A 26,230-nucleotide genomic window follows, 5' to 3' on the forward strand; every position below is an offset into this window, starting at 1 on the left:
CTGCCAGCCTCATACCCAGTTCAGTTAAAGACCCTGTCTCAAGAGACAAAAACAGGAAGCGATAGACTAGAACACTGATTGTTTTCCTATGGCCTCCATTGGCAATGAAGTAACCCACAGACCTGTATATGAACATGTAAGTATACCACATGCATATACACCCATACGACCACACACATACACACCCACATGTACATTTGACACTAAAAATCTACACAAAGAGGAAACACACAACAGTTTTTAAATGCACAAACATACCAATGTTCTGAAAGCAGAATGACAGTTGCCTTAGGGTAGGAGCCAGAAGATCATCAATGGACCTCAAATACACTTGAGCTGGGTGAATGTGTTTATTATCTTGATCGTAGTGATCTACGCGCGCGCACACACACACACACACACACACACACACACACACACACACACACACACCAAAAGCAAAAGTTACCAAATTATACATTTCAAATATTTATGGTTTATCATATACCTCAAAGCTGCTCTTGTTTTTCCTAAGTGGCACTATTGATACAAGTTAAGAGTAGACTTAAGTGCTAGATTGTGACTAGAACAAGAGCAGACAAAACTGAGTATAAACTACTTCCCCCATGAGCTTAGCTTTGAGAGAAAGAGACAGAGGGCGAAGGAATTGGGAATCTGAAAGAACAAACTAGACAAAATGTTGAGTTATATATTTTGTAACATGAGAAATGTACACATAAAAATGTGCTATAGCAGAGATGCCAGTGGACAAGGAAGTTGAAAACTTAGGATGGAAAATTCAAAAAGAAAGGAGTCATGAGTAAGGGGACTTTGTGGGTACAAATGAAGATATTTTGTGTTTAGATGGACGGATATAAGAGTTAATACATTTAATTTGCTATTTTTTCACTTCCTATTCTGGGAAGGATGATGAAGTGATGAAGGAGAGGAGAAAGATCACCTGGGGAAAATGTTGGGATTTCGGGAAAGTCATTGGCGACAGCGGTTGAAATGATGGAGGTGATATGTGTTAGGTGTAGAAGCACTCTGGAGTGACAAGAGAAGAGTGAAACAGCTACAAATAAGATAGAGGCCGTTTTCATGTGCACAGTGGTCACTTTTGTCCTTCTCTGCTTCCTTTCCCTTTAGCCACGATCAAATTTCACTCACAGGCCACTCTTCCTACTTAACCTCAACCCCTCGCCCATTATCCTCAATGTACACTGGCTAGTTAACACATTCTTCAACTTTATTGGTAAATATTACTACACAAAGAGAAAACACAGACTCTCTTAACAAACCACAACATTCTGGCTAACATTCTGTTAGCCAGCTATATAAAATCTTAATGCCATACCATATTTTTCTTAGCCTTATTAGCAAAGAGAGATTTCATCATCAGCAAATATCAACAAAATCAATTACTCCTTACATTTCATATAGCTTATGGATAATGCCTAGAGAACCTCTAAGATTTTCAGGTACTAGCATGGGTGTGCAAAAAGTCAAATAGAACCCCAAATAGCCACTGGCAGGTATCTTCCATGAATTGAACTCTTAATATATTAAAGCCATGCATGTTAGATCATACCTACAGGTACTAGGTTTGGGAAAAGTTCCAGCCAAGTATGAATTTTTAATAAAATGATAATTATGACTCACAGTACTGACCCTTTTTCTTTAGGGTTATAACACTCGTGGCCATCTTGGCATTGCAAACATGAGGTAATAAATAATAACCCTAACAAAGCATGTAAGGTTTCTGAAGCTTAAGTATGCAATCAGGTTTTAAAGGCAAGAGTTTTATTTTGTATTTAATAGTCAATCATCCACTAGATCAAAACAGTTATCGTCTGGGTTAGTACCTGCCAAAATGCACTGTGTGCATCTCCTCTCAGAAGTTCAACAGTGTCTCCTGCCTGGATATGCAATGGTGGTCCTTCGTGGAGAGCTGGGGGTGGGGTCCCAGTGTAGTTCCTAATGACCTGCATCTTTGGCAAACCTGAAAACAAACGACACACTGTTTACAATAGAAAAGACAACGATGTGTGGAGGCTACATGTGCTTTGAAGAAAAGTCCACTATTAGCATTAAAATGGTTAATTCTGCCAGCCTCAGGTAAATATCTGAAGTAATCCAGATGGAATACTTCTCAACTTCCTCATCACCCAAGGTGGTGAGAGAATAAGACACATGCTTATCCCCTGATCCCTTACATACCTTTTCTTTCCTCACTGTCAGTCTCTTTTTAGTTGAAAAAATATTTCTCTTTCAGCTGATGCCTGCTTCATAAAAAACATATCACGTTTTTGGAAAAGAATCAATTTTTTCATCAGCTCTACCCTTTCTGCCTATTACTTTCCTTTTGGGCACTGGCTGATTTCATCACTAAGGAGGCTCACCCTTTCTGTGTATGTATCACACTGTCCAGGAGAAGGCTCCTATCTTAAGGTTATCTTTGTAATTCAAAAGCAAAAAGGTGATGGATGTGTGACAGCAATTCTTGAGACATTTATATGGAGAAAAACTCTGGGCTCAAATTTAGGCTTGTAAAACAGACCCAACAAATGGAACATGTCTAAGCCAATAGCATCAGTGATATTAAAAATCCAGACCCATCCCTGTCTTGCATTTCTTTCAATGTGCAATGAGGGCCTCGGTTCAATATTTCATTTCAGAGAACAGGCAGCTTCAGTTATATAGGGGCCTAATTGCACCAGTTCTGCTCACCAATGTACAACCTCACAGTCACTTTTTCATTAATAGATGAAGCTGCTCCCTACTAAAAGAGCTATCACTCATAAACATCACCATCTCTTACTCATTTGGGGGCATGAGCTATTGCTCATTATACTTGAGGAGTGTTTATTCTAATGACTGTGGTGACTGGGTGGAAGTGCAGTACTCTGTATATGGAGGACCAGTGACAGTCAGTTGGTTCTGGATATTCCAGGTACTTTAAAAAGGCTCCATGAAATGTTCTAGCAAAGAGATCTCAAAATCCTTTTCAATCATTACCTGCCCCCACCAAGAACAGGGGAGTTGCTATAAGTGAAAGAGAACCAAATGTTAGTCAATGCATTCTTGTCAATCCAGTTAATGGAAGGCAGAGGTCTGAAATTCACTTGCCCTTCACTCCAGTTGAGTTGCTATGGCATTGGAGGTACAATATAAATTGCTACATCTCCCCTTTGCTTCAGTGCCACAGAACCCCTGGAGGGATGGTGACTTTAATCCTACTTTAATTTTCCATGGAGAGTTTCTCTCCCAGATGTTATGAGGTGGCACCCTAACACAAACAACAGACTTTATTGTCTTTCCCCAAAAGCAGCACCCCTAGTGAGTTCTCCAGGGTGAAGCACTCATCAGACTTGTTTTCCACATGCTAAATGCCTTGAGTATAGAGAGAACTTATTTTACGGACTATTAAATTGCTACTACTACACCTCCCATACACAGAGCCAATGTGAAAACAGGATTCAGTAGAATGTAGAATTCTTCACCTGCAGTCTGGGTTGCATGATGGGATTCCACATTTAGGCTCAGATTTGTACTTTGCCTGTTTGAATTGTGAATCATCAATGCTTGGAAAATATATGATTTGGTAAATTCCTGGGGCAATTCTAATTTTATGCCATTTTTTAAAATATGCTAAAGGCAAGAAAAAATAGTTTTTAAGCCTGAAAGAACTCATCTGCCCTTAAATAGCAAGGCCATTGGAGAGCTGTGACCTTCACTGTAGCTGTCTGTGTGACACCTAATGATACCGAAAGTCCTCTTATTGTCAACATGCCCAAGGTAGATATTCTCAAAAAGAAATGATTAAAAATGCATAGGAAACACATTAACTTTGACAGCAGTTCACTACCTAAATATACATTAGAGATTATAATGTAAAAATGTCCACTTTGCACACAAGGCTATGAGAAGCCAGGTCCAGAGTGACACTGCCTTGGGTCTATTTATACAGACGGGATTGCCATAGCACATGTAAAATAATAACACCTAAAATAGAAAATAATTCATAAATGAACATGGACTAAGAAAAATGCTCTGTGTTGCAAAGTAGCTATGATGGACTTGGCTTTTATAGTGCTATTTGTTCTTCCTTTTTACTAACTATCTTTTTAGCTATCACTTTCTTAAGGGCAGCTGATCTAATTGCACACTAACAGAGACAAGTTGTGCAGCCTGTTGCTAAAATAAAAATGTGTTAAGTTGGCCAGATGAAGGTTCAGCCATGTCATATTCAGAAGGATGTTGTAACTAGTCTCAATTTAGTTACAAGTCAACTGGCAAGTACAGGGTTCTTCAACTGACATGCTTTTTATTTGGGAGTAAGTTGTAACCTTATGATATGATAGAATTTATATATTTTGTCCTTTCAAGAATAATCTGTAGCTATTTGTTTCTAATGGGTTAATACTTCCCATTTCACCATTGTCTATTGTTAAAGCCACAGAACCACAGAGATCAAAGGAAAAAAGATTGAAATAAGGGCCTATTGATATGATGAAAATGGTCACTTCGCCCTTTGCAGGCGTTCAACACTGGTGGAAAGATAGGTTGCTTCCCAAAAGACCCATTTAACCAAAAAAAGAAAAAGGAAGGCCTGGTAACATTTCGTGAACATAATCACAGTAATTAGATTTAAAAAATCTTACTAAAAAGCAAAGGAGGAATGGGTTAAACTTTCATATCAGCACTCTGTTATCAATTTAATACTTAGCAAATCTATTACCACAGCAGGCATCACATTCCATAAATGAGATCAAAAATAGAGAGTGAATTACATTTATAGATGCTCATGCTAGGAATAGGCACTGGCTATTGATTTAGTAGGAGGTCCTTCTCTCCTACTTAGAGCCTGTCAGACAGGTTCTAAACTCTGTTTAAAACTAACCAGGGCAAAACAAGCCCAACATATCCCCATGGCAACTCAGCCATTGTGGCATCCAGTTTACCATTTGTCTTACTAAAAGATCTCTCATCTCTTTCCTGGTGTGCTCTATCTCCATGGACCTGCCTCCCTCCATCTGGAATTACTCCAAAGAAGGCAAATCACTGTTTTTGTAGATTAACCTTTCAAAAGTTGTTCAAGAAAACCCATAAATTCTAAAATGAAATAAAAATCACATTTTCCTTTGGTGAACTACACATCAAGGGCTTCTGAAATACAAAGACAAAACAAACAAATGGAACATGAACTATAAGAATAGAAACAGAATTTTTGTCATTGCTAATAACCAAAAACAGTCAATGTTTCTCTTCTAAAATGACCAAAATCATACATTTAAATACATTATAAATCAACAACTCACTCAAAAAAACAGCCACTTCTCTGGGGATTCTTTCTGCTCTAGCACTATTAAAAATGAAAATGCTGGTGCAATCATAGGGCTGCTCCTCAAAGTCTGACTGAGTATTCATACTGCAAGGACCCTCAGGCACTAACAGCATACTAACCATGTGCAATTGTAACATATACATTTGGGCATCTTGGAAATTCCCCAGACTTTATAGAATCAACTATCTCTATCAAGGGAATATTAGGAAAATGGCTTAGCCAAAGTTAGAACCCCAGCCAAATGTTTATTTTGGTTGGCTTTACTCTATACAACAAATTGTTACATAATAAATATGTAATACCCTAAATATTTAATCTGTGGCAAGTTTTTCTCTCTAAGTTTTGCACACACTTGTAATTGTGCTTTAGCTTATGCTAAAAGAAAAAAAAATCTCCTAACCCATCCTTATGCACGGGGAGATTCAGCACATGTAAGAAATGGAATCATTACAACTATGGCCAAACTCCTGTGACAGCCATAAAGTTCTACTTACACAAAACTCATATAAGTACATGAAACACCAGGATTACAACAATAAGATCAACAACAACAAAATACAAGTGCTTTTAAAGGAGGACCTGAAACTTCTTTTCAAAATGGATTTCAGTACCATTAGAAATGATGCACACCAAGAACACTAAATGCTTCTTAAAAATGTTAATTCTCAGTGGAATCTTATTAGGAACTTGCCAAATAAAAGGTATTTCACTGGCAATTTTCACTTAAATCCTCAAACTTCAGTGAAAGCAACAGTATTAGTCTGTACTGTATCTGCTAAGCAGGGAGAAGTGGCAGCTGCAATACAGATTAGCATCCATCCACCATGCTGAGGTCCCTGTCCAAATACAATGTGCTTCCCCAGGGTCATAATTTAGAGGAGGAGGATGCCTACCAGACAAACAGGCTGTCTGTAATGTGCTAGCCTTTCACCTCTGAGTCCTAATTTAAAATATAAACACAGCCACATTAAAAAATAATTAGTCCTACAAGATGTCAGAGGATGTACTTGGTTTATCCCAAGGAAACTGATCACAGGCATAACCAACTCATTCATGTACAGTGTTATCAGTATTTCACAGCAGTTTCAACATAGAGCAAGAATAAGTTTCCCGTCCTCATCCAGTCTGTGGTTAGTCTTCCAAACACACAGATGCTGACTATAAAAGCAACAGTATACTAGGTCATGGATTCCCTTGCAGGAGGCACTTTTAAATTTTTTTAAAATTACTATCCACAGGACTTTTAGAAAAAAAATTAGTTAAGTCTTGGGTAGGATCTTGAGCTATATGTTTTATTATTTAGTCTCTTGGCTGGGTCTTCCAAATTTCAGGCAGGCTTTGAAATCTCCTCTTGTGGATACATGTCTGGAGCCCATGACCAACGTTCACCATGAGGAAACTTGCCTTTGAGACAATTACAGTGAAGTAAGTGGTGTCTGGCATCACCCCAACAAGTCTCCTTAATCAACACACAGGGTGCTAGTGAAAAGTCCAGTTGGTAAGAGAATTTGCTGTGCACATAAGGACCTGTATTTGGGTCCCAGGCATCCATGGAAAAACACTGGGCATGGCTGTGAACATGTAACAACAGCCCAGGGCTGTGGGGGTAGACAGGATCACTGAGATTTGCTGGCTATGCAACCTAACCAAATACAACAAACGTGAAGTTAGTGAGAAATCCTTTCTCAAGCAAATACAGCTGAGTGGTGAAGCAGAACTCACCTTTTCCATCCCCTGGCCTCCAACCACTAACTCCCCCTCCCCACACCATACACATACTGAGAGAGAGGAAGGAAGATAGGGGGAGGGAGAAGGAGAGAGAGTACATATATTCATGTATACAAAGTTAATTGATTATCAACTCATTACTATCTGGGCCCCTCCTGTAATGATCTTTGCTCCTTGCATCAGGCCCTGTAGACTAAGCCGGGTGGGAGATGCCAGGTTTCCCTGTGTACCACACTTTCCAGGTCTCTTTCCAAGACAGCTCTGCTCCTTCCTACATCTGTAGTCTTCCTTGAGAAGCAAAAGGAGCCTCAGGATGGAAACCATCTGCTCTGACATAAGCAGACAATTTAATGAAAAGAACTATCCTTAAAGAACTAATTGTTCACAGAGGGAACACTTCCCGTCAATGATTTTAAAAAATCATCTAGAGAAGCCTCCTTTTATAAACTATAATGAGTCAAATGAAAGAAATAGTCACTGCTCATATACAAATAAGGATCGGGCACAGATGCATTCCTTCAACTTCATAAACAGATTAATGACTCTCTGGTATTGCCTACTGAAGTCTTAGTGAATTGTGAATTAAAAGTGAAGGATATATAGTAATACCCTTTTAAAACTTACGTTTTAATGGATTAAAAAGACATTATAGCCTACTGAATTTCAAAGAAGTATAAATTGCTGTGTACTACTTTAACATTGCATATATGCATCTTAATGAAAAAAAGTAATGTTTTTCTAAAATCTTTATGTCAGACCAAAAGCCTGGGAGAACATACTATGGACACCTACGTAGATTCATGGGTAAATGAAGGCTACAATTCGAGGATCAGAGATCCTAGCTGTCTTATTAGGCCTTTAATGATCAAAGAGAACACTATCACTTGAGTTCAAATAATAGGATCATCACCTAGTTTAACCACCATATTTTCATGCTATAAAACTAAGAACCAAAGTGGCAAGTACACCAACTACATGGTTAGAAGCAGACAGTAAGCCAGAATCAGCACTGGTCTTGCTTCCAGTCACCTCCTGGCAGCTTCAAAACACCCTACAGAAAATAGACTGTGGCTGAACAACAGCTCCTACCACGGACCATGCATGTTCCATCATGGTCTGACACCTTGGAAATGAGGCAAAGAGTAACACCTCCTTCAAGTGGTGCAAGTCTGAAACTCCAAAAGATCACCTTAAATGCTAGGAAGTGGTAACTCCTCCTGGTGTATTCTAATGACAAAAATTACTAAATTACTAGAAAAAAATCTATGCAATTCAGCCCTGGCATATCTACAGGCAGCTTTGTGGGGCTGTGGGCAGGGAGCTACTCACAGCTCTATCTGCCTAAAGTTATAATCATGGAAGCTATAACATTCTGTACTTCTGGCCACATCGAAGTGTCCCAAGCAGGGCAACCAAACCAAAGATTATAGTAAATAGAACAAGCATGTGAAATACTACTAGCTTAGAGGAAACAGAGACCTGCCCAGTGGGTACTTACTTTTGGTAAAATCTGTTCTAGCACACATGCAAGCATGCTGGATAGAGAAGCCAGCAGGAAACAGTGATTGCTGGCTTCAGAGAAGAAAAGACAGACACTTGGATCACTATTTTCCAGAAAGATCTCTTCAAAACCTACTATATTGTCCTTCAATGGAAAGCAGAGAAATCCAGAGTGATTTCCTAGATGCCTTAGTATACTGTTTCTCTCCCTCCCTGCATAGACCATGGTCTTCCCCAAAGCAACTGAGTACGTTTCTTTCCTACAATTAAAACCAAGTCTTAACAATCCATTCATAAGAGATACCTAAAGGTCAAAACAACATAATTACAGCAAAATTGATTAAAGGTGCTTCACAACCCACTTGTTTTATGGGTCAATGCATTTATTCAACAACTTCACAAGTCACTGGTATGATGGGAGTGGCCTAGTCAATGGAAATACATCTATAAATATGACTAACCATGTTTATTTCTCAAATCTCAGATTGCAGCAGATATGTGTGTGTGTTATAGTATATATATATATATATATATATATATATATATATATATATATAATAAAGAAGCAATTGGGAAAATACAGTGGGCTGGAAAGTAGAGAGGAGTATGGGGAGGGGCTTTCTTTAAGGGAAAATGAGCAGGACACTTAAGACCCATTTGGGGAAGAGCAGTTAGTGATCAACCTGAACCACTAGCATGAAGATTGAAATAAGAATGAGCTCTAAGAACAGAAGGGTAGTAGTATGCCTATGAGACCACATGGAAGCAAAGGATGGAATCTAACATTGATAACACATAGCCTTGATGGTCTGGTGTACCTCAGCATTCTCTTCCTACACTAATCCTGTAAAACCACTTGAAATGTACTCACCAAGCAAAGTACTCCCGAATCCACTGCACTTTCTTCCTTACAAGTGTGCTTTTACTTTTTGTACCCAACTCACCCCCCCCCCCCATTGAGGGAGAGATCAAGAGTCCAACGGCTTCTTCTACTTCTTAAAACTCAAGCCAGCCCTGATTAAAAAAAAAAATCTACCACCATAGACCGAATATGCCTCTCTAAGGTCATATATAATGAATAATTTCCAAAGCAATGGAATCAGTAGACAGGCCCTTTTGGATGGGATCACATTATAAGAGTATGACCTTCATCACCTAAGGAAATTGAAGAAGAGGCAGCAGAAATATTATAAAAACCAGAGTATTAGTGAGTTATCTGTAAGGTGTGTCTCCTGGGAATGTTAGAAGCTACACCATCAAGTCTTAACAACATGGTTGCCTAAACACTAGCTGAGTAAGGACAACAACAGACAGGCTAAAGTGTATTCGGAACTCAACCCTGCCCAAAGAACCACAGGCAACTAAGAAGTGCTGAGAGATGTAGAAACAGTCTTCCCCAGGGAAACGGCTATCATCGGGTTAGCCAATACTAAATGGCAAGCCCTGAAATTATACACACAAATATACAAACAACATTATATGAAATGAAGAGTAGGTACTTATTCACTTAGGAGTGTGTGTGTGTGTGTGTGTGTGTGCACACACATGCATGCATGCATGCATTCGTGTGTGTTGTGTGCATGTGATAACAATTAATGAAAAAAAGATGCCATGTATTTGAAAGACAACAAGGAAAGGTATATGGGATAGCTTAAAATGAAGAAAGGGAAGGGATGGGAAATTATATACACTTTAAAAAAGAAAAATAATTAAAAAGAAAAATATTAATTTAAATAGAATATTAATTTTAGAAATGATATTGATATTTCTTTGTCCTTCAAAACGTCAATATTTTTCCTTCCCTAACAATTAAAAATTACTGCTTTTGCAGGGTGTTGGTGGCGTACGCCTTTACTTTAATCCCAGCACTCAGGAGGCTGAGGCAGGTAGATCTCTGTGAGTTCAAGATCAGCCTGTTCTCCAGAGCGAGTGCCAGGATAGGCTCCAACGCTACACAGAGAAACCCTGTCTCTAGAGAGCCAGTGCCTCAGACCTGCCTGCACCCAACTTGAAACCCATCAGAGTATCAAAGTCAATTGCACACACCTGAAGAGAACACCGGACCCATATACACCAGGAAAGGAAGTGACACCAACTGTACTCACTGGAACAAGAGATGGGAAGACGACAATATAAGAACACATCCAACAACAGGAAAACCAATATGACACCACCAGAGCCTTGGGACTCTACACCAGCAAGACATGAACATCCCAACCCAGAAGAAGCAGAAGAGAGCAACCTTAAAAACAACTTCATCGAAATGATAGAGAATTTAAGAGAGGAAATCATAAAATCCTTCAGAGAAATAGAAGAAAAGACAAACCAAAAGATGCAAGAAATCAAGGAAAGCCAAAAAAGCCAAGAAAATACAATTAAACAGCTGAAGGAAACAGTTCAGGACCTGAAAATTGAATTAGAGACAATAAAGAAAATACAAACTGAGGGAATGCTGGAAGTGGAAAAGCTTAGTAAACAATCAGGAACTATAGATGCAAGCATAACCAATAGAATACAAGAGATGGAAGAGAGAATCTCAGACACTGAAGACAAACTAGAGGAAATAAACTCATCAAGCAAAGAAAATCTGAAGTCTAACAAATCCATAACACAAAATATTCAGGAAATTTGGGACACCGTGAAAAGACCAAACCTAAGGATAATAGATATAGAAGAAGGTGAAGAAACACAACTCAAAGGTGCAGAAAACATATTCAACAAAATCATAGAAGAAAACTTTCCAATGAAAGTACAAGAAGCCTATAGAACGCCAAATAGAAAGGACCACAAAAGAAAGTCCCCTCATCACATAATAATTAAAACACCAAATGTACAGAATAAAGAAAAAATATTAAGAGCAGCAAGGGAAAAAGGCCAACTTACATATAAAGGCAAACCTATCAGAATTACACCAGACTTCTCCATGGAAACTCTGAAAGCTAGAAGGACCTGGATAGATATTCTACCAACTCTGAGAGAACATGGATGCCAGCCTAGACTACTATACCCAGCAAAGCTTTCAATCACTATAAATGTAGAAAACAAGATATTCCATGACAAAACCAGATTTAAACAATATGTAACCACTAATCCAGCCCTACAGAAAGTACTGGAAGGAAAACTCCAACCTAAGGAAATTAACTACACTCACATAAACATAGGCAATAGATAATCCCACTCTACAAAAACACAAAATAAAAGGCAGGGTAAATCCACATACAATACCAGTACCAACAACAAACCAAAAACAAACAAGAATAAACACTGAATGGAACTTAATTTCCCTCAATATTAATGGTCTTAACTCGCCTATAAAAAGACACAGGCTAACAGATTGGATACGAAGACAGAATCCATCCTTCTGCTGCATACAAGAAACACACCTCAAATTCAAAGACAGACATTACCTCAGAGTAAAGGGTTGGGATAAGATACTCCAAACAAATGGACCCAAGAAACAAGCTGGGGTAGCTATCCTTGTATCTAACAAGATAAACTTCAAACTAAAATCAATCAAAAGTGATGAAGAAGGTCATTTCATATTCATCACAGGAAAAATCCATCAGGAAGAAGTCTCAATTCTAAACATGTATGCCCCAAATACAAAGGCACCAACATTCATAAAAGAAACATTATTAAAACTCAAATCACAAATAAGGCCTCACACAGTTATAGTGTGAGACTTCAACACCCCACTCTCACCACTGGACAGGACCACCAGACAGAAACTTAACAAAGAGACAAAGGAGCTAACAGAAGCTATGACCCAATTGGGATTAACAGACATTTATAGAATTTTCTATCGAAACACAAAAGAATATACCTTCTTTCAAGCATCACATGGAACCTTCTCAAAAATCGACCACATTCTCGGCAACATAGCAAACCTCAACAGGTACAAAAAAATTGGAATAATCCCCTGTGTCTTATCAGACCACCATGCTTTAAAGATACAAATAAAAAACAAATCAAAGTGCAAAAAACCTACCAACTCATGGAAATTAAACAACACGCATTTGCAACATTCCTGGGTCAAGGAAGAAATAAAGAAAGAAATTAAAGACTTCCTAGAATTCAATGAAAATGTTGATACAACATACCCAAACTTATGGGACACTTTGAAAGCAGTACTAAGAGGAAAGTTCATAGCTCTAAGTGCTCACATGAAGAAACTAGAGAATAGCCACACCAGAGATATGACATCACAGCTGAAAGCTCTAGAAAAAAATGGAAGCAAATTCACCATGGAGGAGTAGACGCCAGGAAATAATCAAACTGAGGGCAGAAATCAATAAAGTTGAAACAAAGAAAACAATTCAAAGAATCAATATGACAAAGAGTTGGTTCTTTGAGAAAATCAACAAAATAGACAAACCGTTATCCAAATTAACCAAAAGGCAGAGAGAGATCATGCAAATTAACAAAATCAGATACAGAAAGGGGGACATAACAACGGACATTGAAGAAATCCAGAGAATCTTCAGGTCATACTTTGAAAACCTTTACTCCACAAAATTGGAAAATTTAAAGAAAATGGACAATTTTCTGGACAGTTATCACTTACCAAAATTGAATCACGAAGAGATAAGCAACTTAAACAGACCTATAACCTCTAAGGAAATAGAAGCAGTCATCAAAAGTCTCCCAACCAAAAAAAGCCCAGAGCCAGATGGATTCACTGCAGAATTCTACCAGAAATTCAAAAAACTGCTAATACCAATACTCCTCAAATTGTTCCACGAAATAGAAACAGAAGGGACATTGCCAAACTCTTTTTACATGGCTACTAAAACCTTGAAACCCAAACTACACAAAGACACAACTAAAAAAGAGAACTACAGATCAATATATCCCTCATGAACATTGATGCAAAAATTCTCAATAAAATCCTAGCAAATTGAATACAAGATCATATCAGAGAAATCATCCACCATGATCAAGTAGGCTTCATCCCAGGGATGCAAGGATTGTTCAACATAGGAAAATTCATCAATGTAATCCACCATATAAACAGACTGAGAAAAATAAAATAAAATGTCTCACTAGATGCTGAAAAAGCCTTTGACAAAATCCAACACCCCTTCATGATAAAGGTCTTGAAGAAATCAGGGATAACAGGAACATAGCTCAACATAATAAAAGCAATATTCAGCAAGCCAACAGTCAACATCAAATTAAACAGAGAGAAACTCGATCCAATTCCTCTAAAATTGTGGACAAGACAAGGCTGTCCACTCTCTCCATACCTCTTCAATATTGTACTTGAAGTCCTACCTAGAGCAATAAGACAATAAAAGGAGATCAAGGGAATACAAATCGGAAAGGAAGAAGTCAAACTCTCACTATTTACAGATGATATGATAGTCTACATTAGTTACCTGAAAAAACTCTACCAGGGAACTCCTACAGCTCATAAACACCTTCAGCAAAGTGGCAGGATACAAGATTAACTCAAAAAAATCCATAGCCCTACTATACACCGATGACACATTGGTAGAGAAAGAAATCAGAGAAACATCACCCTTTACAATTGCCACAAACAACATAAAATACCTTGGGGTAACACTAACCAAAAATGTGAAAGACCTGTACCATAAGAATTTTGAGTCTCTAAAGAAAGAAATTAAAGAAGATACCAGAAAATGGAAAGATCTCCCATGCTCTTGGATAGGTAGGATCAACATAGTAAAAATGGCAATCTTGCCAAAAGCAATCTACAGATTCAATGCAATCCCCATCAAAATCCCAAAACAATTCTTCACAGACCTTGAAAGAACAATTCTCAACTTTATATGGAGAAACAAAAGACCCAGGATAGCCAAAACATCCCTATACAATAAAGGAACTTCTGGAGGTATCACCATCCCTGATTTCAAGCTCTATTACAGAGCTATAGACCTGAAAACAGCTGGGTATTGGCACAAAAATAGACTTATAGACCAATGGAATAGAATTGAAGACCCTGATATTACCCCACACACCTATGAACACCTGATTTTTGACAAACAATCCAAATTTATACAATGGAACAAAGAGAACATCTTCAACAAATGGTGCTGGCATAACTGGTTGCAGACATGTAGAAGACTACAGTTAGACCCAAGCCTATCACTTTGCACAAAACTTAACTCAAAATGGATCAAAGATCTCAACATAAATCCAGCTACACTGAACTTATTAGAAGACAAAATGGGAAATACCCTTGAATTAATCGGTACAGGATACCGCTTCCTGAACATTACACCAGTAGCACAGACACTGAGATCAACAATTGATAAATGGGACCTCCTGAAACTGAGAAGTTCTGTAAGGCAAAGGAGACAGTCAGCAAGACAAAACGGCAGCCCACAGACTGGGAAAAGATTTCACCAACCCCACATCTGACAAAGGGCTGATCTCCAAAATATACAAAGAACTCAAGAGGCTAGTCTCCAAAACACCAAACAAACCAATTAAAAAGGGGGTACAGAACTAAATAGACAATTCTCAATAGAGGAATTTAAAATGGCTGAAAGACACCTAAGAAAGTATTCAACATCCTTAGCCATCAGGGAAATGCAAATCAAAACAACTCTGAGATACCATCTTACTCCTGTCAGAATGGCCAAAATAAAAAACACCAATGACAGTTCATGTTGGAGAGGATGTGGAGAAAGGGGAACACTTCTCCATTGCTTGTGAGAGTGCCAACTCGTACAGCCACTTTGGAAATCAGTATGGCGACTCCTGAAAAAAATGGGAATCAGTCTACTACAAGATCCAGCAATTCCACTCTTAGTCATATACCCAAAAGAAGCACATTCATACAACAAGGACATATGTTCAACAATGTTCATAGCAGCACTATTTGTAATAGCCAGAAACTGGAAGCACCCTAGATGCCCCTCAACCAAAGAATGGATAGAGAAAATGTGGTACATTTACACAATGGAGTACTACTCAGTGGGAAAAAAAAAATGGAATCTTGAAATTTTCAGGAAAATGGATGGAACTAGAAGAAACAATTCTGAGCGAGTTAACCTAATAGCAAAAAAGACAAACATGGTATGTACTCACTCATATGTGGATTTTAGTCATAGAGTAAGGATTACCAGCCTACAATCCACACTGCCAAAGAAGCTAAAAAGCATGGAGGTCCCAAAGAGAGACATACATGGTCCCCTGGAGAAGGGGAGAGGTTCAAGACCTGCTGAGCAAATTGGGAGCATGGGAAGAAGGGGGAGGGAGCTAGGAGAATGAGAAGGGGAGAGGAAGAGGGATGCCGAGGACATGAGGGAGCAGAAAATATGAGTCAGGGGGAGAATACACGATAACAAGAACGGAGATATCATAATAGAGGGAGACATTTTTGGTTTACAGAGAAATCAGGCACTAGGGAAATGTCTGGAGATCTACAAAGATGACACCAGCTAACTATCTCAGCAACGGAGGAGAGGCTACCTTAAATGCCCTCCCCTGATTATGAGATTGATGACTGACTTATATGCCTTCAACCAGCAGCTGGTGGAAGTAGAAGCAGACACTGATAACCAATCTGAATTGGAACCCAGATGCAGAGAAGAACCAGTGAAGAGCACAGAAGTCCAGACCAGGCTGGTGAAACCCACAGAAACAGCTGACCTGAACATCCAGGAACTCTTGCTCCCCAGTCTGATAGCTGGAATAACAGCATGGGACTGATCCAGACCCCAGGAACATGGGTTACTGGGAGGAAACCTCAGAAATCTATGGGACCTCCTGTAGAAGCCCAGTATTTATCCCTAGCATAGGTGTGGACTTTGGGAGCCCATTCCATATAGAGGAATAATCCCTGAGCCAAGACACACAGGGGTGGGCCTAGGCCCTACTCCAAAAGGAAACGAAAGACTCTGATGACACCTTATGGAAGGCCTCACCATCCAGGGGGAGCAGAAAATATATGTGACAGATAAGGTTTTAGTTGGGGTGGGGGCAGGTAGGGGAGGACGGGTGGGAGAAGGGAAATGGGATTGACATGTAAAACAATCCTGTTTCCAATTCAAATAAAAAAGTTGGAAAAAAAAAAAAAAAGAAACTGTCTCCAAAAAATCAAAAAAAAAAAAAAATTACTGCTTTCCCTAATCTTCCTCTTTCTTTCCTTAACTGTCAAATGCTTGGCCTAACCCCCTCACTAGATGTTTAACTTCTCATCTTATTTTACAAAAACAATTTAATTGTATTTAAATATCAACATTATATTACTATTCCAGCCTGCTCAAATGGATCATAACAAGCTACCCCCATGGTCAGACACATACTTCCTTTGAGTCATGTGAAAATACCAAAGAAATGGGAGCTGCATTTTAAGGGTATAATAAAACATAAAAGAAATAATGATTAAAGTGGGCTACAAAGGAAAATATGTTGAAATAATAAATTATGCCAAGAAATCATGATGTAACTAAAATATCTATGGTGCTAAAAGCAAGGCTATGAAAGAAGATTGAGAAGGGGGAGCGGGTGGGAAGGCAAGGGTGGATCTGGATCTGGGGATGCAGGTACAGGAGGAGTGGAGGATGAAGAAATAAAAATATCACTAAAAACATGAATACGCACATTTGTGTCTCTGTGTGCACACAGAACTGAATTTTGAAGAAGTGACTTGATGCATATAAATGTGAATTACTTAGGGTGGTCAATGTATGTTATTCAGCATTATCATCATTATCAATGTATGTTAGGGATAAGGCCAGACAAATGTTTTTTTTTTTTTTTTAACAACAAATTCTTTCTTTAAACTCACATAAAGAAAAGAACAAAATGCTATCTGTGACCTCATTGCTTGATAAGCAGAATACCATGTATTCCACTACTCTAATTTTGGTAAACACTTTTATATCCAGTTAATCCTCCCACATTTGAAAAGCACTGTGGTCATGCATAGAAAATACATCCTGAACTAGAACTTTATGTTCTGTTTCATTTCTCAATTAAAACCTCAGTGACTGTTGACACAAAATTCATATGCAATTACAAATTACAAAGGCACCTGAATACAAAACATCATCTTCTAACACAGAACATCATTTTATAGTTGAACTACTGATTTCTCACTAATATTGTTCACCTAAAAAATTGATGACCCTACTAGCAGTGACCTTTTCCTAACTTGTTATATAGTCTGGTGATTTCACTGCTCTTCACTGAAGACAAACTCTCCCAAGGAAATTAACAAAAGTGTTCTTGGCCAGCCTCTCTTTTTTCAGCCCACCACCAATGTACAGCATACACTGTGTTGAATTTCTGGATGGGCTAGTTGGGGCTATAATTTAAATGCATAAAAGGCAGTTATCTACAGTGTCAATGTACTTATAATCAGTACCAAACACAGTGCTAGAGCAGAAAGGTCTTATCAAGCTCATGTGTGAAAGAAAGTGGACAATCATCCTGCATCCTTAGATAATGGCTACCTGAAAAATTACTAATAACTTCAATTTATCGAGCAACATTTATTTACTGCTTCATTCTTACCTACTTTGGGAGCTATATCCCTTTTGGAAAAAGCCAGGCTTAGCATATATATATATATTTTTTTTAGGTTTCACCAGAAAAAGGTCATGTTTTCCCTTTGAAGCTGTGAAATATAATTAGTGGTGGTTAAAAAGCCCTATATTTTCTTCTTTAAAATGTGTACTACTTTCTGTAACTTTTGCATTAAGAAATTATAAAAAATACTTCTGTAATTCATTCAACTTTGTTTTGCTAACCCCTACCTGGACCATTAATGAAAACATAATAACAATGCATGGTGATTTTAGGAAGAAGAACACTACCTTGCAGGGGTCTAATGTGAATTCTAAAAGGGATGTTTTCAGACCTCCTTTTCCTAGCACTTCCCAGGATTAAGAATTGATGACAATTGTTCTTAAAACCACTTTGATTTATCCACTAAAAATATAAATTGTGACATTTACTGCTGCTGTCTCATTATCACTGTTCATTAAACAACCAAAAGAAGAGGCAAAACAGAATTAAGGAGAGAAATCCAGGGTGCCCATCAGAGGACCTGGAGGACCGTATTACTTCTCAAATTCTAAGAAATGTCAGGAGATATTGCATCAAAAAGATGAACTCATAAGCCACTTATATGGTCTGGTGATTTCATTACCTACACTAGATAGAGCAGGCCCTTTACTGACTTCTAAATTGCTTCTGTTTCCTTTTTCTGTATCCTGGATAGACAGATCCTTAAAGAATATACATCTCTGTTTCTGTCAAATTTCAACAATATAAAATTGATGGTTTTGTACAAAACTGAGGCAGCAAGTTTGAAAGCAGTTTGAAAAGTTGTAAATACTTTCCCCAATCCACAAGGTTTGGAGTCTATGTATATTTAAAACACATCCATCTTCAGGTTTGTTTTGTTCCTTGGCTCATCACCAGATGTTTCATTTATTCATGAATTATACTAGATACTAGGCATGTGATATTGAGTAAAGACCCTTACACTCAGAACTTTGTAATTAGCAGAGGACAGAGAGGAATGTGCTTATGATAGGAAAGCTGAGTATCTGGGGAGCCCTGAGCAGAGATACTGACACCAAAAGGTCACAAATTGGGAGGGTAGGAGACTCTAAGCTGGAACTCATGTGTAAGCAAATCAGTAGTCAGATGCAAGGAAGGATATTTAACTCAAATCACACTTAAAAACCACAGATCTCTGTATGAGTGACTGTCTTCATCAGGACTCCAAGGTCTCATTACAGAAGTGGGGAGGGTTGATTCAGATGTTGATAAAGTGTGTCTAGATATTGGGCCACAGAAACTGTCCTGACTGGGCAAGGAGCACACAGAAAGGACTAAAGAGCAGAAAATTGGCAAGGATCAAAGGATAGAAAGTCTTGAAGAGTGGAATAAGAGAATGAGTTCTATGAATTTAATGGAACAACTCTGGGTGATGACCAGGCTGCATTGCTAGACCTACTATGTTTTTAAGAAAAAGTAAAGAAAGAAAAGGAACTTGTAACTATGGAAATACAACCTTTTAAATTAAAATCTAGCAAGGCAAAATGTTATATTAAATATTCCTAGTGCAAAGCACATATGAAAGTATTATGCTATTTTTAGTATGCTTAAAATGCATTTTCAAATTTTATTAAAGACTCTTTGATAAAGTACTACACTTCAAAGTGTTTTAAATTGCTTTTAAAAAAGAGATATGCAGCCTTTATTTACCATGAATGCTACAGGAAACACATTGTATAAATAGTATCTTCAATGAATAAAATTAACAAACACAACTTGCAATGTGCTAAAATATTGTTGCTGCAACTAACGTTATTTAAATCATCACCATTTTATTTTTATCTACATTTGATGTGTGAGAGGCAATGATGACAGTGGAAAATATTCAACTGTTAATGATTATGAGCTCCTATGAAATAATTCCCTAGCTCCCTGTGATGGTGACAATGTCCCTTCCTCCTCTATACCTTTGGCCACCTGTGACTTCCCATAATAAGCTTCCCAGAAAATATCCACATGGAGAAGAAAATGACTAAAGGCTACTCCTCCCTCACCTCCAACTTCGGCATAGCCTACAACACACTACTCAAGCAAGACAATAACTTCTTTGCCTCAGTAATTAAAGTAAGATTTCATCTTATGAAACGAAGAAAACTAACAAAGGTTAGGTCAACATAGTATCAAAGTGACATTTATAAGCAAATTCCACCTCTTTAAAGTCATGGTCCCCAAATACAACTCTCTGTATGTTTTTAAGTAAAATTTCACATGTCATAACCCATATTCTCTTTGCTTTTCCCCTTTTGGCTACCTCAGGTAATGAGCACTCTGGATGAGAGAGGTGCTCTGAAGGAACTGTTACACACGGGGACTCCATCCTTCCTGACATTCTGTCCTGGGAACTAACTGCCTTAGGAAATTAAATTCTCATAGACCAAAAGTGGTTCATATAACCTACAGCATGGTACTTCTGATTTTGCCTGATGCAGAGAAGGTCAACTAAAGCCACATATAGCTACACAAGATAAAGCAAAGCTCATGATTCTTGCAGACTGTGACAAGATTCTGGGATTCATAGAACACACTTCATAACGAAAACTCTGTTAATCATAAATATGAAACAGAGCTGAAAATTAAAATAGCACTTTCATGTTTGTTATTCAGTGATACTTGTAAGTGCTTCGCAGGTGTGGATAAAAAATGTTCGACCAAGCACTTAAGCCTTCAAACACTTAATCAGTAGAACTTTCCTAGAGAAATGGCAAATTAATTGCTGTTATGATAGCCCACAGGAAAAACATAACCAGAAAGCAGTAGCATGGATCTTAGCTTTAACTTGGGTATTTAGACCTTACATGAGAATGTGAGAATTTCTAAATACCATTTTACCTCAGTTCCCTTACTAGGCATGATTCTTCAATATCACTTCTAGTGGGGGGAAAAAAAAAACACTCCCTTTCAAATAAAGGGCTTCATAAAAGTACCATTACATACACATAGGATGTACAACTATTAAAAATGTCAAGAGAACAAAAGATTAGTTGCTTCCAAGTTGTGAAATGAAAGAATGAGTATTAGATAAATGCATCAAGGAAGTTGAGTTTTGTAAATAAATAAATGTCAGTTTTAAAAAATCACAAATACTTAAGTACCCTATAGTTTTCAGCACTTCATAATACCCAAAATACAAAACAAAACACTGGGTTTCAACCTTAAAGTACCAAGGAGCACTGACATTGTGAATGATATTTTTTTCATGAGTAAACACCCCGTTTTTACATAATAACTATACATTGGTATAATATTCTCAGAAGCTACAGTAATGCATGTGAAGTTAGAGTTTCAGGTAATACTGGGTACTACTATGTATTAATTGCTATGTAAGGTCACAATTACCTGCTCTCTGCTCTGCTGAGGTTTCCTTTCATGTATACATGTAAACCTGCAACCAATTTTCTAGAAAAGAAAAGCTACTAATTAGGTAAAGAGCCTCCAATGAGAACAAGGAGTGTATGAGGATTAAACTTGACCCTTCTTGTCTTTCCCTTCACAATTTTAATTGGCAACTGCCCTATGCCCTGGAATAACACTACATTTAAAAGGACAAACATCTTTATTTCTTGTCCACATGTCTCCACAGAAAAGTCTTCAAATGCCACTGTGTATGGTGGAATACCCCCCCCCAACGACTGGAATTAAAAATCTTTGGCATCTAAAAGCTATTCCCACAGATAATGATTCATGTTTACTTTACTCCCCCCACACCGTCCCACTCCCTGTCTTTGCTTGCTTGTTCCCTCTTATTCCAGTTTCAGGTTCTAACATGCTGAACTGCGAGATGCTTAGAAAGGGAAATTCCTTTCTTTGCATACCTCTCCCGTGGCTATTATTCCCTGAATAAGAGTGCCTGTAGTGAACACCACCGCTTCTAAGGCGTTAAACTCGGTAGGTTCTTTTTTGCAGCACTGAGTTACATAATTGTTATTTTCATCTTAATTATCTCAAGTGAGTGGGAAGGCATTTCAAGATTTGGCTTTGAAACAAGTTAACTAGAAAAGAAACTCATTCACGTGCCTCATTCCTTAAGCATCCAGTTATATCTTTACAGAAAGAGAAATACACACTAGTGGGCCTCTCCAACACAGGGATACATACCCTATAAAGAAATGGATCATTCAGTAAAGCTGGAAGTAAAGGAGCCCATGGAGGTAAAGCTTTGTTGGTTCTTCAGCTTTTAGCTTTGTTTGTCGATCTTTTTGCTAAGGCATACATTTCTTCCTATGTTTCATTTCTGCCAAAACTGACCATAAGCTTTTCTTTTGCACCTTGAATATGAACAAGGTGACAACCAGCATAAGTCTGCTCTTGCTCACAAAGTTTAACATCTGACAAAGAAAAACATTACACAAGAAACAATATAAAGCAAGACAGGAATCCCAGCACTCGAGGCAGAGACAGGTGGATCTCTGTGAATTCGAGGCCAGCCTGGTATATCCAGAGCGAGTGCCGGGATAGGCTCCAAAGCTACACAGAGAAACCCTGTCTCAAAAAACCAAAAATAAAATAAAATAAAATAAAATAAAATATAAAAAATAAAGCAAGACAGCGGTATAAAAGTTGGCAACAAAATACTTTTCAAACCAAATTCAAGATAACAGAAAAAGAGTATTCATCATGACCAAGTTTGCTTCATTCCAGAGATAGACAGATGATACAACATATATTAATCAATACATACAGTTCATGACATCAAATATATATCGCATGATCATCTAAATAAATATAGTAGAGGCCTTTGACAAAAATTCAACATTGTTTCCTGATGAAAGTCATGGAGAGGATTAGGGATGGAGTGACTATACCTCAGTGTAGTAAAGACTGTATACCATGAACCCATAGGCAACTTTATGATAAATGGAGCAAAATTCAAAGCATACCCACTAATATCAGGAAAACAAAAACGGTGTCCACTGTTTTCACTGCTTGCAATATACTGCCTGAAGTCTAATATGATGAGAGAATAATAAAAGGGATATAAATAGGAAAAGAAAAATTCAAATTTCCTGTTTGAAGATGAGAAATTCTATACATGAGACTAAGGATTCTACCAAAGTCTCTTAGATCTGAGCAATATTTTCAGCAAAATAATAGGGTAGGAAACTTAACATGCAGAAAATAGTAGCCTTCCTATATACTTATGACAAACATACTGAAAAAGAAAACAGAACACAGTCTTATTCACAACAGCCCTCCCCACACAGGTAAAGACTTTCTGAATAGTAATCTATAAAGGATCTCATGAAATTAAAATACTCCTGTACAGCAAAGGGGTGTTTCAAGTGAAGAGGCAATCTACAGAATGGCAAAAAATCTTTGCAAGCTATATCAACAAAGAGGATTAGCAACTGGGAATACACAAGTCAAAAAACTAAATGTAAAGAAAACAAAACACTCAATTAAAAAGTGGGCCATATCTGAACAGTATTCTAAAAAAGAGCGACTAGTAAGCATTGGTAAAGGTGTCCAAAGTCATTAGGCATCAGAGAAATGCAAATTGTGACTACTTTGAGAGTCCATCTCACCCATCAGAATATCAAATGAAAACAATTGCTGGTATTAGTAAAGGGAAAGAGAAACCCTTACTTAATCTAGCACAGAATTTGTATGAAGGTCTCTACAAAGGCTAGAAATAGCTCTATCATATGACCCAGCTCTACTGCTCCTAGACATATGCCCAAAGTGCTCTGTATCCTACCACACACCTAGTTGCTCAGCCATGTTTACTGCTACTCTATTAACAACTTGTAGGAAATGAAATGAGCCTAGATGTTCATCAACTGATAAATGAAACATAACAATGGATTTCTAAAACATCACCAGGATTCTTTTACTCTTTGCAGTAGTTATGCTATAAAAAACAGAAATAACGAAAATTAATAGCAATAAGAAATTGGCTATGTTAATTTTAGAGTGTATGCATAGAACTATTCAACAATTAGCTGAAATTTTGGAATAAAAATGTTGTAAAAAACTGTTACAATGCATAGAATTATGTCAAGTGGGCTGTTGGTGGGGAGGGTACAAATTATATCAGGGTTCATAATAACACACCATTTCCATTTTCAAAGTATACACAAGTCCAGAAAACGTCTATGATGACATCTGACATAATGGTAATGAGTTACATTATGTTATCAAATTATGAGACATTTTTATTGATGTAAATTTTAACTTTGTATAGTTAGCTTATTTTCTTTGGAAAATGGGAGAACTTTGGAAGCTAGGAACTGAGCCTAAGACCTTGCTCATCTCTATCACCAAAACACATTCTAGCCAAAGGTTATTTAATTTAAAATATCATTTTCGTTGGGTTGGTTGTGAACAAAATCCTCCAATATTTGTTTCCTGAAAAATTAAGTAAAAAAGATGGTACCAAGCAGATCATGCATTCCCATGGCATAGGACTCTGTTACTGGCTCTGTGATCATCCAGTTGCTCAGAGATGCCATCGCTGGGGCACACCCCTACCATTCCCAGACAGGCATATGCCTCTGTCCCACTGAGTTCCCACTGCCTTCTGGATTCACATCATGAGAACTAGGAGATGAAATATAAATTATGCATCAATTCTGCTTCATCTCCACTCGACTATAAGCTTCCCAAGGTCAAACAACATGAATTATTCAACTCTTTATCCTGAGTATGGTGTTTGGTACCCAATAGTCTCTCAATAAATGCCTGCTGAATAAATGAAAGGCTGAATCACCGTTTATCACTGAATGATAAATTATTTAAAATAATTTTCATAAATTTAAGTATATTTCTTAGTTAATTTGCTTATATAAATATAAGGATGATATAGCCCCCCCCCATACCGTGTGTGTGTGTGTGTGTGTGTGTGTGTGTGTGTGTGTGTCTGTGTCTGTGTCTGTATCTGTGTGTCTGTGTGTGTGATTTTATGTTGCTTTGGCATAAAGAATTCAGATGCCCTTGCTTCAGTTTCCAGGAGTATGCCACCCAAAAATAGTTCACCTAGTCGCCATAGATAAGGACTTAGAGGCATAAGAACTTAACCTGCTGAGTTTCCATGCCTTTTCTTTTAACAGACCATCCAGCTCTTGCTTATATCCAGATGAACCACAACCCAGTAAGCAACATGTACCACTACTCTGCATCTGTCTGACTTGTCATCTCTGCTCCAGGAGGATCTCCCCTCTGACTCATTATGCCTTCCATCCTCCTTACCCAGGATCCTCAAGTAATTTTTCCATTTCTTTTTTTGTTCTAGTAGTGTAATAAATTTATGCTTCCTATCTGAAAAACAAAAGGCTACCACAAGATCATTTTCCCTGTGACATTAGGGAGAATGCATGGTCAGACTCCCAGTTGCCAGAGTGATGGTTAGAGAGTATAACCTGAACATGAGTCAGATGAGAGATATGGGCACCTACTAGTATTCACAAGTTACCTATGCAAGGTTCCCATAGCTGGGATATCAGACAACTAACTATAAGAGGCTGCCTTCCAAGAAGATTCTTATGGAAGGCATACTGTATACACCTTCCTCTAACTCCCCTCCATTTCCCATTAGAAAAGGGGTATTAGCCACTCTGGTTATGTAATCCCAATTATTCTGGAAGCTCCCAAAACAGCATGCTGTCAACACTGTGTTTCAAATGAGGCATAGGTTAGCCTATCAGTTCTTAGAATGAGATTGTTATAACCATTTCATCCCATAACTATCACACTCTAGCATGAGATAGACGAAGGTGACTACAGATAAAATAATGCATTGTTAACTCAAAACAGCTTAGGTTATAAATAACTATTTGGGGAGAGAAATGTTTAAAATAATAAGCATTATATAATATATACAACGCGTGTTTCTTCGCCTATAAGTATAGCCTTTATTTTTATGTACCAGTTAAAATAAGTCTCGGCAAATAATAAAATTAGGATTTCAGGCTGATTGAGAGAAGTTGTTCTCTCTCCTGAATGAATAATTATTACTTAGATCTCTAAATCATTACCTGCCCACAAGCAAAAAAATTAAACAGCTCGGTAAGCAAATACAATTTTAATTTCTAACATTAATAATTGCTTACATGGTATGATGCTGAAGATTCAAACACACAACACTGCATCTGAGATTTTGCCCTTTTCAAAAAATGAGTTGCTATATGTTTTTCTCAT

At 37.7% G+C, this 26,230-nt stretch overlaps 1 protein-coding gene across 2 annotated transcripts in view; it reads right to left on the reverse strand.

Annotated features, from left to right (window-relative positions):
- Positions 1-26,230, reverse strand: part of Vav3 (vav guanine nucleotide exchange factor 3) — a 330,956-nt gene that overhangs the window by 55,339 nt on the left and 249,387 nt on the right. For both annotated transcript variants that reach the window (XM_027395541.2, XM_035451854.1), the window contains exon 20: positions 1,845-1,981. In XM_027395541.2, coding sequence (XP_027251342.1) covers positions 1,845-1,981 — 137 coding nt within the window. The remainder of the gene's footprint in view (positions 1-1,844; positions 1,982-26,230) is intronic.

Source organism: Cricetulus griseus (genome assembly GCF_003668045.3).
Source record: "Cricetulus griseus strain 17A/GY chromosome 1 unlocalized genomic scaffold, alternate assembly CriGri-PICRH-1.0 chr1_0, whole genome shotgun sequence".
Taxonomy (NCBI): Eukaryota; Metazoa; Chordata; class Mammalia; order Rodentia; family Cricetidae; genus Cricetulus; species Cricetulus griseus.